General features: G+C 54.2%; 1 protein-coding gene and 1 non-coding gene across 2 annotated transcripts in view; one reads left to right on the top strand and one right to left on the bottom strand.

The window, feature by feature from the left end:
* Positions 1-1,654, bottom strand: part of SLX9 (SLX9 ribosome biogenesis factor) — a 30,342-nt gene extending 28,688 nt beyond the window's left edge. The window contains exon 1 of the mRNA XM_008145652.3: positions 1,447-1,654. Coding sequence (XP_008143874.1) covers positions 1,447-1,584 — 138 coding nt within the window. The 5' untranslated portion in view covers positions 1,585-1,654. The remainder of the gene's footprint in view (positions 1-1,446) is intronic.
* Positions 1,655-9,249: 7,595 nt separating this feature from the next.
* Positions 9,250-9,377, top strand: LOC129148639 (small nucleolar RNA SNORA11). The gene has a single exon (XR_008555640.1). It is a non-coding gene; the product is annotated as a small nucleolar RNA SNORA11 (small nucleolar RNA).
* The last annotated feature ends 5,468 nt before the right edge of the window (positions 9,378-14,845 follow it).

The following is a 14,845-nucleotide window of genomic DNA, read 5'->3' as shown; positions in this document are numbered from 1 at the left end:
TGTGTTCCCTGTACTCACCACTGTAAACCTACTTTTGTCCACCTGTGTATAGATACATTTTGCATAACAATATAGCAGGACAAGGGGTGACAGGGAATGGAGCTGTACAGATTCTTTTACTGGAATTAAGACGTAAATACTGAAATATATTGAGGACCCTACATCAACCCCTAAAGGATAACCATTGTCAAAGAGTCTCTCAACATCAAATGCAAATCAATGAAATACCACTAGGATGGCTATAATAAAAAAAGACAGACAATAACAAGAGTTGGTGAGGATGTGGGAGAATCGGAACCCTCATGTATTGCTGGTGGGAATGTAAAACGGTGCAGTCACTGTGGGAAATAATCAAGCAATTATTTTAAAAGTAAAACTCAGCATTCTGTACCACCCAGCAATTCCACTCCATAAATCCACTGGAAGCTCTGTACAGGAATGTTCACTGTATTACTCCCAATAGCCAAAAATTAGAAACAACCTAAGTATCCATCAACTTATGAATGGACAAACAAAATGTGGTGGGTATGGTACACTACACCCATACAATGGAATGTTTTTCAGCCATTAAAAAAAAAAAAAAAGACAAAGAAATGAATACTACAAAAATAATACTATGAGGAACCTCAAAAGTATGCTAAGTGAAAGAACCCAGATATAAAAGGCCACATGTTGTATATTCCATTTATATAAAATGTGCAGAACAGGTAATTCTTTGAGACAGAAAGTAGAAACGTGGTCGCTCAATTATTGATAATAGGGATTGCTTTTTAGAGTGATGAAAATGTTCTGAAATTTGTAGTGATTTTCCTGCACTTGGGCCTTTAGTCCTATATATCCTATATATAAAAGCCTAATATGCAAATTGTCCCCTGGAGGGAGAGTTGAAGGGAGTCCGACCAGGGGGCAGGCTGGGCTGGCCTGCCAACCGCAGGAAGGGAGGTCCCAGCCGGCAGCTGGCAGCTGCTAGGGTCCCTACCCGTGCACGAATTTCGTACACTGGGCCTCTAGTTTACTCATAACTGTCCTGGTTTAGGGAAAACAGAATTTACTAGCTAGCTGACACTGCTTGGCATCTTGATTTTCTAGATGGCTGCAAAGTGCTGTCTCCGTTTCCCTGTTCCACTTGTCCTGGCTCACTGGCCTATCTCAGTGGGAGGTGTCCGGTTCTTGCACAGCTCAAGGCGTGGGGCAAGTCAACCCTACCAGCCATCCCAACGTGGGAAGAGCGTGGAGGCCCCCACACCTCGCCGACGGAGAAGGCGCGCAGGTCGCACAGCAAACACCGCGAGGGCAGTCCCGGGTCGCAGGAGACCCGCCTGGGGAACCACAGGGCCGAAGCCAGCACAGGACCCCCAAAGCTGCACAGTGCGGCGCCCCAACCAACCCCCGCCGACCCTACTCCCATCCCAACCGCCCAGGGCCGCCTCCTGGCTCCTAGTTTACCTTTCTCCCGACTCCGCCAGCCGAGGCCTGCGGAAGGGCCCCCTCCTGGGCCGGAGGCGCGAAGCCGGGCGCGGACTCCGCCGTGAGCCTCACGGCAGCCTGGTGCACGCGGGCCCGCAGCCCCCTCACTTTCCCCATGTTTCTGGTTGAGACCCACAGCGGACCGGAAGCCGCGGGGCGCAGGAGACGGAGCCTGCAAGAAGAAGCCCGGGTGGAAACTGGAGCCCAGGCAGCTGGGTTCCGATATCCTCCCTGCAGCGGCTGCGCAGTCTCTCGGGAGGGGCGGGGCCGCGGAAGGGTGTGGTCGGGGAGGGGCGGGGTTTGTGTCCTAGCCCCACCCGGTCCCCGCCCCCGGGAACGCCCCGCCTCCCAGGCAGATACGGTCTAAAAGCTGGAATCCAGGCAGCCTCACTGTGATTTGGGGATGATGAATATGGAGCTGGATGGAGCAAGCTTATTGGAAACACGAGTGTGTTCACCACACGGCACTTGTGCCTTTCATAGTCTCTGAGGGGAAAAAAGAATCAGAGGCCCTGGGGGGAAGAGGGGCGCTGCATATTATGAGAAGTGGTGACCTGTCTGCAATGGGAGATCTGAGACTGAATGAATACGGTTGAATCTAAGAGGAGCCCCAATAACCCTTGCCTGAGCGAGTCCATTTGTTTATTAACTGTGACTGAACCTTTACTTCGTGTCCATCTTTTTTTTACAGCATTTCATTCATTCCTCAAAACAATTCCTGGAAATGGGGTGTAACTCGTCTGTTTAAACTGGAAACTACATGATAGACTAACGTGTTGCAACACACACAAGTCACGTGCTAGGAAGCTGCTGGACCAGGCCCTGAGTGAGCCCTGCAGCTCGCTTTCAGTCTCCTGTGCATCCAGCTGGTGTGGGTGTGACTTTCATCCTCAAAGAGCCCCTTGTTCTGTTAGGTCCACACAGGACTCCAGGCTCAGCCAGGAGAGAGGACACACCGCCCCCTCCCCACACAAGGGACGCCTTGGGTGCCAGCACACAGGATTCCACCCTGTCTAGGAGCCCAGCCGAAACTCAGATACAGAAAATGGGCTTTGGAGAGGAATAGTCAGCCCCACACAGAGCCCCCAAAAGGATGAAAAGGTGCTTGGCCTGGTGTGTGGTCCCCCCACTGCAGGCAAGTCAATGCTCTATTTTGGTTGTTATAGGTCTGTTCAGGGTATGCAGGACCTGACCTGTCCAGATCTAGAATGTCCAACAGGGATGGGGACATTTGTAGATGACGAAGGCCCCTGGATACACCAGGCTGAACGTAAAGGAGCAAAGTCACAGCATGGATCCACGCCGAGGCCAGAGAGAAATGTCCCTGGAAGAACTTCAGAGGCCAGCGCCTGGGTGGGCCATCCCGCTCCTCGGTGAGAGTCCCTGGCTGTCAGTGCTTTTCCAGGCTCCAGGGCACCCTCCCAGCACCTCGCAGACCAGGGGGTGGAAAGGACAGCCCAGCCTTCTTTGGTGAGCCTCTAGCTGGGCTGAGAGCTAGACTGGAGGAACCTCTGGGAAGTGAGAGTTTTGGCCCAGCACGTGGGCTTTCTGGAGTGTGGAGAAGGCCATGCCCACCCCAAGTCGGGTCCCCACCAATCCCATGGAACCTATGGCTTCTTTAAGGGGGTGCCATCGGATGTGAAAGAAGCCTAGTTCCAACCGGTTATCTGAAGAAATATTCCAAGTCCCCAACTGCGCCATGATAGAACAAGAATGCAGAGGTAATTTCTGCTAATGAAAGTCATGCAGGGGTGAGCTACGGGCATAGCACACAGACTCAGAGACAAAGCCCAGCGGCATCGAGGACTGTCCTCTTGGCACCCCTCGCAGGGACACTAGGGGACACCCCAGAAGCAGCTCCATCGGCCCAGCATCGCTGACCTGACCTTTAACACACTCTGTATCCAACCAGCCTCATTTCCCGAGTTGTGCGAAGCAGGGAGACCCCAGCTTGGCTCCTGGCAGGTGACACGGTCCCCAGCCTGACCCAGGCAGTGGTGTAGACACCTAAGCAGCTCCAGAGGCCTGCAGACGGCTCAGTTTCAGGCTTTCCTTTTTGCTCCCTGTGCAATCCATGCTGTCTCTGTAAGAGGAAACGAATGTAAACTGCTCCAAAATGGATGTCAAAAATCCTGGGGCCCTGATTTCTCTGTCTTTTCTCTCATCTCTCTGTGACCACCTGTCCAGGGCACTCCATGATAGAAGGGTACCCAGGCCATGATCTCCCTGGAAAGGAACGCCTGACTTTGCCCTCCACGGGAACCCCCCCCCCCCCAGCCATTCTGCCCTTCCAGGCCCTCAGCCCCATCTCGATCTGTCCCTTGTGCTTCAGTCTCCCGGCCTTGGTGGTCCCTTATTCCAAGACCTGGCTGGAGCCCAGCGAGGTAATTCTTTTTTCTCTCTGATTCAATCTTTTGTCTCCGGAGGGCGCTCATGGACCAAGGAAGGCACACTCTTTGCCATCTCACAGAGGTGAGGGCAGGGGCGCAGACTCAGGGGTGCCCGGAGGATCCCAGGTTTAGAGGAGGGGAGTGGGGAGGACGCTTCTCTCCACCACCAAGGCCCTCCAGTCCCCGCAGGACGCGGACCACGCAGGAGCCATAGAAAGAGTCTGGGGTCCTTCCCAGTAGTGGAAGGATGGTTTCCGGAACATGCAGTGCAAACACCCCCACTGCGCATCATTGTCCTCTGGGTCCTGGGACCCTGCACGTCCTAGTGAAGCGCCAGGGTCTTCTGAGGGGCTTCCCAAGCCCCAGGCTAAGCTTAGAGCAGAGACGACCTGACCTGCGAGCAGCGAGCAGCGGAATTGCTCTCCCAACACGACCAGTGACAGTACTGGGACCTGAAGCTCAGGGCCCACTGCATCCCAGCCTTGCCTGACCCTGGTCCAATGCTTAACCACAGGTGCCCGTGTGCTCAGTGTCAGGCCATCCTTCCTGGTCTGGTCCTGGGGGCTGGCCACCAGCGTCCTGGGTGCAGTGCCCAGCTCAGCCGCGATAACCTGGCTCCAAATGAACCTTCCTGTACCCGGGGCAATGGTTTTATCAGCCACTCTTCCCACTGAATCCTCTCACACCAACCGCTGCCTGGTCGGAGTCCACCCTCACTTAGGGAGGAGAGGCCCTATTCATAGCCTCCAGGGAGGCAGCCAGGATTGGAGTTGACTTGGGTAAGGCAGGACCTTCTGAGCCTCAGTCTCCCCATCTCTCCAATGGGGATGGTAGGAGTCTTTAAGGATCAACAGCTGTAGGTAGCACATGCTCAGTAGGTTCCAGTGACTCCGGAGTAGTTAAGGAGTAAGTGCAGATAGTTCAGGTATGAGGTTTGGGGTGGGGCGGAGCCAGTGTAGGCAACAGGCAGGATGCCTATGGAAGGTGGAGGCTCAGTGCGCTGGACTTAGGGTGCCTGGTCAGGGGCTAAGTCCTGAGTAGGCTCCAGCCCTTCCTGCCCACTTGAGCCCCTGGGGCTTTCTCCCCCTCCCACCTTTTTGGGGACCCTCCCTTGCTTCCCCAAGGAATCGGCTCTGGAAAGGAGGCAGTGTGTTCTAGGACGTTCTCTGAGACCTGCCCAAGCCTCAGTGCACAGCGGGCTCCATCCACCGGCTATGGGTTGGGAAGCCAAGTCCGCGGTCCTGCACCAGGCCTCATTCTGGAAGGGGTGCCCAAGCCCCCCAGAGCAGCTTCTCCCTTACACAGTGGGCAAGCAGGTGAGCAGCTGCCCATGGGAAGGGGACAGGTGCGTGTCACCTGTGCCTCCTGAACATGTGGGACCCCGGACGAAGGTGTCTCTCAGCCCCACTGCCCGAAGGAGGCACCCTGGCCTCTGGGACCTGGTGTGCTGGGTTGCTGGTCGCCACTGCCCCCTTGACCTGCAGGCTTTGACTTTGGTTTAGGGACGCCTGGGGTTTTAAATGATCCGTTTGGGTCTCTAAGAAACAGTTCGTTGTCTGAGCATCTCCCTAACTGGGCGAATTTCAGGGAATCGCCGCCCCATTGGCTCCTGGGCAGCAAGGTGGGTGCCCAACCTATGCACCTCTACCCACAGAGCCTGTGACCTGGAGCTCCGGGTCCGGCTGCATCCCAGGAAGGCAACAGGAAGTGAGACGTAAACAATTCCGATTCCGAGGCTGTGGAATTCCAGCATTTGGAACCTCCTGGGGTAAAATACTGTGCCGGACTCGGACGGACTCACCGTGGGATCGCTGGGGTGATGCAGGGAAGTGGTTGGGGTAGGAGGAAGAGGCCGGGAGGAGGTTGCCCAAGCCATGATTTCGACAAGTGGTAGCTCTGCAGCTCCACCAGGGTAAGGCGTGGCCCTCGTGGCTTATCCCCTCGTTGCCCTTGAGAAGCAGCCCCAAAGCCTCCCTCTCACCCCCCCTCTGCACCGCCCCCCCCCCCCCGCATCCTTCAGCTGCATTTGTTTCCTCTCCTTCCAAACCTCTCCTAGCTCCTTACAGGCGGCCATGTGGGGCTTGGGTCCCCTTGGTTTTGTCCTGTGTCTGATTAACTTGTCTTTCTAGTAACATCCTTTTCTGATTATAAAACTAATATGTGGCCTTCATAGACAACTTGGAAAAGGTAGGACCCTATTGTATTTTTTGAATACATTTTTTATTGATTTTCAGAGAGGAAGGGAGAGGGAGAGAGAGATAGAAACATCAATGATGAGAGAGAATCATTGATTGGCTGCCTCCTGCACACCCGAGCCCGCAGCCCAGGCGTGTGTCCTTGACCGGAATCGAACCTGGGACCCTCCAGTCCGAAGACAGGCGCTCTATCCACTGAGCCAAACTGACGAGGGCGGACCCTATTTTAAATGCTAAAACCCCTTTGATCCCGTTGCTCGGAGATGGCAGCGGGGCGTATGGGTGGGCAGTGCCTAGGGACCAGGCCCTCCCAGCATCTGTGCTTTCTGTCCCTGGGTCAGGCAGCCTGTTCAACTTGGAATTTTCATTGTTGCTCAAGTGTGGAAAGATTAGGTCTTCCTAGTGACCACCCAGCACACCGCCCACAGTCTCAGCTCTATCTGCCCAGCCTGGCCCCGCATGCGTGGGTGACCTTCAGCGGGTCATTTCCTGCATGGATGAGGTCACACCCAGATAAGGACAAATGCGCCTTCTCCCGCTGAGCTTCCGCTTCACCCCTGCTTAGTCAGCATCAGGGTGAAACCCCTTCTCTCCTCCCCCTCTGCCCTGCTTGGTCCCTGCTGGGCTGGCCCCAGGCACTTGGTCCTGCCCCCTGCCCCCTGCCCCGTTTCCCTGTCTGCTGAGAGCCTCACATACCTCATCTCAGTGTCCTGAGAGGCAAACCCCTCACCCCCGTTTTACAGGTAGAAAAAGATACCTATCCGTAGCTGCCCAGTGGGTGCCCAGTGGGTGCCCAGAACTTCAGTCCAGGCTTCCCAGAGCCCAGCCACATGGGCCACCTGCCCAGCTCCTTTGTGTGCCAGAAACAAGAGGGCCCATGGGCCCCATGCTGAGAAAGAAAACATGAGGGAGAGGAAGATAGAAGACAGCCCCCACCTCCCTCCCCCACCCCGCACCCCAGTCAGAGGTGGAGCACTCCACCGGCACGAGGGAAGAGGCCCTGCCTGGCCCCCATGTCTGCAGGCGCTGGAGCAGCCACCCTCGAGGATTCTGGGGGAACAGGGGACTCATGAGGCGTTTCAGTCCACTCTGGGGAGGAGGAGGTGTCCTGGAAACTGGCAGAAGAAGGCAGGAGAGAAGGTTTAGAAGAGAGGGAAGAGGCCCTGGGAGTTCCCTTCAGTGTCCCGAGGTCTCTGTTCTGCTCCCTGCCTCTCACGTTCTCCTCTTGTTCCTCCCCAGCCCAAGTGCCTTCTGTATGCAGGCCCAATGGGGCCCGAGACTCGGTGTCCCTGGGCTGATGATCAGACCACCCAGAGTGTGTTTGTTAAACAGACATCTGGATCTAGCGGGTTGGGCATGGACCAGTGGATCAGATCTGAGTTTCTGACAAGAGCCAGGCCCAGACATCCCGTTTCACATGCGTAGCTCCCTGTCCCCTCACACTATCCTCACTCCCCAGAGAATCACGGTCTAGGGCAGGGTTCAATGTTCTACCACCCACAGGCTGGCCCTCCACCTTATTTGTAAATAAAGTTTTATTGGAACACAGCTATGTTCATTCATTCACAGAGCTGAGTAATTGTGGCAAGAACCCTATGGCCGGGAAAACCAAAGTCACGTGCATTCCGCCCTTTCCAGGAAAAGTCTCCACTCTGCCCTAGTGGAGTCATCACAGCCCACGTTTGCTGAGCGCTTTCTCTGTGCCAGGTGGTGTGTGTGTGCTTATCTGCTCAGAACCTCACCCACAGCGACGTGCTCGTCGCTCCCATTGGCCGGTGAGGGGACTGAGTTCCAATGGGGCTGGATGTCACCATGCCCTTCACCTCTGCACAACTGACATACCACGTGGGTGTCAGATGTCACCCAGGGGCCAGAAGAAGGGACAGGTCCTTACAAGTTAGGGATACAGCAGGATAAGGGAGGCCCGGGGAGACGGCATTTGGGCTGGACCCTTTCAGGAGGGGAAACGAGGGCCCCAGGGAGGGCTTCAGAGCCCATTGCTGGGTGAAACAGCACAGGTGTGCTCAGGGATGAGGCAGGTGATGAGATCTGGCTCAAGCAAAGGGTTCCCAGTAGGAGGGAGGTTGAAAGTGCACTTTCTCTGTACACCTTCCCAGGGATCCAGGTGGGGAGTAATGCAGAAAAGAATTCCTCAGGCCCTAGCCGGTTTGGCTCAGTGGATAGAGTGTCGGTCTGCAGACTGAAGAATCCTGGGTTCGATTCCGGTCTAGGGCACATGTCTGGGTTGATATATATATGTGTATATATCAACACACACACACACACACACACACACACTAGAAGCCCGATGCACGAAGATTCGTGCTAGAATGGGCTTTCCTTTCCCTGGCACCACCTTTCCACTCTGGTCCAGCCCCTTTCCGCTCAAGCCCCAGAGCCACCTCTTTCCGCTCCAGCCCCGCCTTCCCACACTGCCCAGAGGCCCTGAGAGACTGTGGGTGGGGCAGAACGCCTGCATCCCGTCTCCCCCCATCTCTAGGAGCCTGTGTATGCAAATTAACCACCATCTTTGTTGGGTTAATTTGCATACCACTCCTGATTGGCTGGTGGCATAGCAGAGGTACAGTCAATTTACATGTTTGTCTATTATTAGGTAAGATTCTTCAGACGTTCCTCCAAAATATCAACCTGCCCCAAACCCACCTTCTCCTGGGGAAGGCAGAGACAGGGCTCCCACCCCCCTTTTACCTCCTCAGCCCGGGGAAGCCTTGGATGCCAGGCCTTGCTCTACTTCCTTCCTACTGAACGTTCTCAATGCTCAGAGGTCAGGGTCACAAACACTGTGTCTCCTGGAGGGAATGGGGGAAAGAATTTGATTCCTATCTATGACATGCAAAGAATCCAATGCAGGAAAACGAAATTGTTCCCCCAGATTCAAAAGTTAAAAGGTAGAAGCAGAAAATGCAATGAGAAGAAATTTCTCCATAAGTCCAGATATAGACCCTCCCCTCAAAAAAAAAAAAATATGCTGTGCTCAACTGGTGTGGCTCAGTGATTGATCATTGACCTATGAACCAGGAGGTCACAGTTCCATTCTTGGTCAGGACACATTCCCAGTGTGGGGCATGCAGGAGGCAGCCGGTCAATGATTCTCTCTCATCATTGATGTTTCTATCTCTCTCCCTCTCCCTTCCTTTCTGAAATCAATAAAAGTATATTTAAAAAACACACATATGTGGGTGTGGAGAGAGCAGAGTGCCTGAAGAATGGCTTCTCTGTGTATAACACATCCAACAGCAACTTGGGCTTACTCCTCATGGGTGGCAGAATACTATGGCCTTCTGTGACAGTCTGCCCTATACATGAAGAAAAATAAATAAATAAAATAAATAAATAAATAATAAAAAAACACACATATGCTGTGATTTTTGTCCAGAGCTACATGATCTCTGCGACCACGGCTCATTCTCCATTTTTATTATTTACTAGGGGCCCAGTGCCCAAATTCATGCACCTTGAAAGGAACTGTGAGCTGCGAGGCTGTGGTGGGCACAAGGACAGGTCTCGGCCCATCCTCTGCGCCCCTGTGGGGCCACTCCCGCCACAGCCCCCGGTCCCCTGTCTGCTGGCAGCCCTACTCCTGCCACCGCTGCTCCCACACGCTGATGGTGCTGGCCCTGCTTGCATCCACTAACAGCATGGAGCTATTGGGGCCAGCGCCAGCAGCAAGTGTGAATGGGGGCTGGTGCCATCAGCGGGTGCAAGGAGGGCCATCACTGGCAGTGGGTGGGAGAGGCGGCTGCTGGCCCTGATTGTCCCTCAGGAACGGGGAAGATGGAGAAGCCCTGAGGGTCCATTGGGGCCAGCAGCCACTCGCACCCACTGACGGCACCAAGTGATCTGGGCCGGTGCCGGGTGCCGGCAGAGGGTGCCAGAGGTTCAGGCGTCAGCAGCAGGTGCAAGTGCCAGGTGGGACCTCGGCGTGCAGGAGCGAAGAATTTTCAGTAACCACCAGAGGCTCACCCAAATGACAGCACCTGGCGCCCCACCTTGGTCTGGTGCCCCCACTCACCTGCTCCATCATCCGGCCGCGGCCAATTTCCGCCATGTTCTGCGCATGCCCCCTGGTGGTCAGCGCACGTCATAGTGACCAGTTGTTGGGGTGTTGGGTTGTTCAGTTGTTCCGCCATTCAGTCTATTTGCATATTAGGGTTTTATATATATTAGAGGCCCGGTGCACAAAATTCGTGCATGGGTGGGTCCCCTCAGCCCAGCCTGGACCCTCTCCAATCTGGGACCCCTTGGGGGATATCTGACTGCCAGTTTCAGCCCTATCCCTGGGCAGCCAGACATCCCTCTCACAATCCTGGACTGCTGGCTCCTAACTGCTCACCTGCCTGCCTGCCTGATCACCCCTAACTGTCCCCCTGCCAGCCTGATCACCCCTAACTGCCTCTGCCTGCCAGCCTGATTGCCCCTAACTGCCCCCCCTGCCAGCCTGGTTTCCCCCAACTGTCTCCCCCTGCCGGCCTGGTCACCCCTCACTGCCCCCCCTGCCAACCTGGTCGCCCTTCACAGCCTGCCCCCCTGCCGGCCTTGTCGACCCACACAGCCTGCTGTTCGGTTGTTACTGTGAGGGCGTCATAACCAATTTGCATATTACCCTTTTATTAATATAAATAGGTGTCTTTACATTTCTTGGCATCTGCTGTGTGCCAGGCCCTTTGCAGGACCCTTTCACCACATGTTCCCACAACATGGTGGAGTTGGGGGAGTGGCTAGGGGAGGATGAGGGGTGAGGGAAAGAGGCCCGGAGAAGGAAAGGGACCCAGTGTCCTCAGGGTGCCACCACTACTGGTGGGCCCAGCCCTTGGACCTCAAGAGCAAGCTCTGTCTCTAACTTCAGCCTCCACCTCTCTCAGCCAGGCCCCTGGGGCAAGAGGAGCTTAGGAAACAGCTGTGGAAACCAAGTCCCTTAATCCAGGGTCAGAAGGGACAAACCTGCTTGACAAAGGCAGCCAGACGTTAAGCGGGCACCCATCCCCAAGGACGTCCTTAATGGCTCTGTTCAGCATCGGTGGAAACCACAGGCTGAGAGGGAAATGACAGTTTGATGAGTTCCAGGACCGAGAGGAGTGACCTGAGCCTGGGTTAGCGTTCGGTGGCCCCTCTGACCTACGGAGCCCACAGGTCAGCCTGGCCTTCGCATTGATGGGAGGAATTTGATTCACGGGTGGGAAGGCTGATGAGCTTCCTGTTCTGGTCGATGGGGATTCGATCCTCAACCCCCACCCATCCCCTTCCTCTCCGGGCAGCTGTATGATGGTTTGTTGTTGTTGTTTTTTAGTATTTTTTTATTGATTTTTAGAGAGAGGAAGGGAGAGGGATAGAGAGATAGAAACATCAATGAGAGAGAAACATCGATCTATTGCCTCTTGCACATGCTCTACTGGGGATTGCGCCTCAACCCAGGCATGTGTTCTGACCAGGAATCGAACCATGACCTCCTGGTTCATGGGCTGGCCCTTAACCACTGAGCCACGCCGGCTGGGTAATGGTTCGGTTTTTAATCTGTGCTCATTGCTTTCCTTATTGTAAGGGTGTAAATGTTGTGCATCACCGAGCAAAGTGGACATACCATAATCACATTTTCTTCCTTCTACAACTTTCTGGTTTCTTCCCAGAGTTGATAATTGCTTAAATTTTCAGCCAGGCCCCGGGCATCCTCAATGATACCCTAATCTCTTTGCCCTGACAGACCTGTAATACACTCTTCAGTGTGATTTCTAACATGGCCACGCCTGTCAGTAAATCTCTGCATTCTTCTGAGGATTGGGGACCCCCCTACTCAGGACAAAGGTTAGCCCCCCATCCCATCCCAACTTTCCTGGCTGCTCTGACACCTTCCTTTGGGTGACTTAGGGTAGCAGGAATGCCACCTCTTCAGCTTCCTCCCACGGAGAGAGGAAGCCAGAAAGAGGAAGGCTCAGGAGAAGTCTGCTCAGTGGGGGGTGGGGACTGGGTGGGAGGTGGGTTGAGGTGTCCAGGCCAGTGTTCAGGGGAGTAGGTGGCTGGAAAATCCCCGGCCTCTGGCCTCTCCTCTCTCCTTTCTAAGTCACCTGGCTGCCCCCTGTGTCTACATGGCCCAGATTACACTCAGGGATCCACTGGATTACTCACTGCCTGTTTCTGTGGGTCTGTAGGGGCTGGAGTGAAATAGAACTATTTGGAGCTCTTACCACAGGCCACACTGTTTCCTGCTCTGCACCGCCACCCCCAGGGAGTGTGCCTGCCGTCCCCTGCTCCCCCACAGCTGCTCTGGCAGCTCCTCCCACCCTCTGCCTCTGCAAAGTGGCAAAGGGTGCAATAGTCGAATTCACATTGCAGGAGGAAGTTACTAGTGGGAAGAAACTTTTTTAAAAAAAGCAACGATGGGGGAGTTTCTGAGAAAGAGGAGGGTTGGGTGGCTGGGAGAATTTGCAGGCCCGCTGGGAGGGAAGCTGGCAGAGGCCCAAGAGTGAAGGTGTGAGAGGGAGGAGCTGAGAGCTGGGAAAGGGCGGCCAGCAGCCTCCCTTCACCTGAATGCCCTCAATCCCCCCAGGTGAGATGGCTTTCTGCCTTTTGGGTGACGGCGGGTGGGGGGTGGAGGGTGGGGGGTGGGGGAGGGTGGAGCTGGATGCCAGGCTCAGCACCGGTTCTCCCAACTCACTCAGTCCACCAACACCCACCAGCACAGCATTATGGGCTACAGGGTCTGACTCTCTCCAGCCTCCCTCCCAGCATTGGCCGGTGCCCACCCCCCACCCTGGAGAATCTCTCTGAAGTGAGCCTGGGTCCCCTTGCTTCACATTCTCCATTATGAAAATACTTCTAACCCTCCATCCATCACCAAGGAGTCCCTTCCCAGGCTTTCAGGCTGTGTGTTGTGGACACATGGCTGGGTGGGCAGTAGGACCGAGGTGCCCAGATCTGTGTTCAGCAAGGAGAGGAAAACAGCCTGCCCCTCTCTGAGCCGCCCTCCTGGCTGCCCCGCCCCCACCACACCTGGATTACTCTCCGGGGGACCCCCTCCATTCTGCCTGTATCAGGCTGGCTGGGACAGGCTTGTCTCCTGACTAGGCCACGATGTTCTGAGGGCTTGGGCTATACGGCCTCCAGGCATCCAGCTCAGTGTCAGCCAGGCTCAGCGCATCCTCAGTGATACCTGGAGAAATACCGTGCGTGTGTGTTCTGGAAGACCTAAGTGAAAGTGACAGCAAAGGGAATTTCCTGGCACTTGGCTGACTTGGGGAAAAAGGTTATTCCAGGGTCCTGCCCCAAATCTCTCTGGCTTTGATATGCAAGCCTTGTCCCTGAAATCTCTCCCCAGCCTGCGGTGTCTCTTTTAGCAGGTTGCCTCATAAATAGCATTTCGTACACTTCCTTTTCCTTTTTAATTGCGATAAAATATGCATAAAATAAATTTAACCATTTAATCATCTTTACCATTTTTAAGGTCACAATCAGTATTGTTAAGTATATTCACACTTTGTGCAACCAATCTCTAGAACTTTTTCATCTTGCAAAACTAAACAACTTTATACTTCTTTTGAAAGTTCTTTTCCAGCCCAGCTGGTGTGGCTCAGTGGTTGAGCATTGACCTATAAACCAGGAGATCATGGTTTTATTCCTGGTCAGGGCATATGCCGGGTAGCGGGCTCCATCCCCCATAGGAGGCATGCAGGAGGCAGCCAATCAATGACTCACTCTCATCATTGATGTTTCTTTCTTTCTCTCTTCTCTCTCTCTCTTTCTCTCTCTTCTCTCTCTCTCTCTCTCCCTCTCCCTTCCTCTCTAAAAATCAATAAAATACATAAAATTATTTTTAAAATTTACTACAGAAAATTTCACACATATATAAAAGTTGACAGAACAGTTTATATATGCCTCGAATGCCCCCAACATCTGCTTTAATAATGACCAACTCATGGCCTATCTTGTTTCATTTACACCCCTCCCCACTGTCCCCCATTCCTCCCCACTCGATTCTTTGGAAGCAAATAGAAAACGTCATATCCTATCATCTGGGATATTTCAACATGTAACTCTAAAGGATGGGGACACTTTTATATAATCACAAAACCTTTGTTACACCTGAAAATCTGTGGGACCTTCACCATGTCTTTCTCTCTTTCCCTCTCCCTCTCCCCGCTACCAGCCCCCTCACCCTGTAAATTTCCTTGCTATCTTTGATGTTCTGTGACAGCCTCGGGATAAATCTAGTAACGAGACCTTCTTCCTCCCTCCCTGGGGCCTGCAGAGACTCTTAATCTGACTCTTCTCTTAGCTCTGGCTCTCTTCTTGGTTGTTGTTGTCTGAGCATCTCCTCTGCTCTGTTCCCTCTTCTTTCCCCTGGACTCCGGGGGTCACATGGACTTTGGCATCCACAGACAGAGGGATGCGCCTCCTGTGCCCCTGAGCTGGTCTCTCCTCCAGCTCTCTGATTCGCTCTCCAGCCTTTGTCCTTCTGTTCTTTGGTTCGTGTAAACCTTTTTTATTTCCATGAGCAAGTGTTTTCCCCCAACACCCCTGTTTCCTTCTTCTCTGATGGATGCACTCCCCTCACTGGGTGCTCAGTCAGGCCCCCTCTCCTAGACACTCCCTCTGTGGTTCCCTGTTCCCTGGAGGGCATAGCCACCTCCTCTGCATGTGGCCGAGCCCCTCCGTGCCACCAGGGGCCCTCTCCCCAGGAATTGCGCCTCCTTTCCTCCTCTCTGCGTCTCACCATGACTTGCACAATGAATGGCACGTCCCGTCGTCTGGCTTGTAAGGGTTTTCCTCTGACATCCCCCC

This window comes from Eptesicus fuscus, chromosome 3 (assembly GCF_027574615.1).
Source record: "Eptesicus fuscus isolate TK198812 chromosome 3, DD_ASM_mEF_20220401, whole genome shotgun sequence".
NCBI lineage: Eukaryota > Metazoa > Chordata > Mammalia > Chiroptera > Vespertilionidae > Eptesicus > Eptesicus fuscus.
This window is presented reverse-complemented; position numbering and strand designations above follow the sequence as displayed.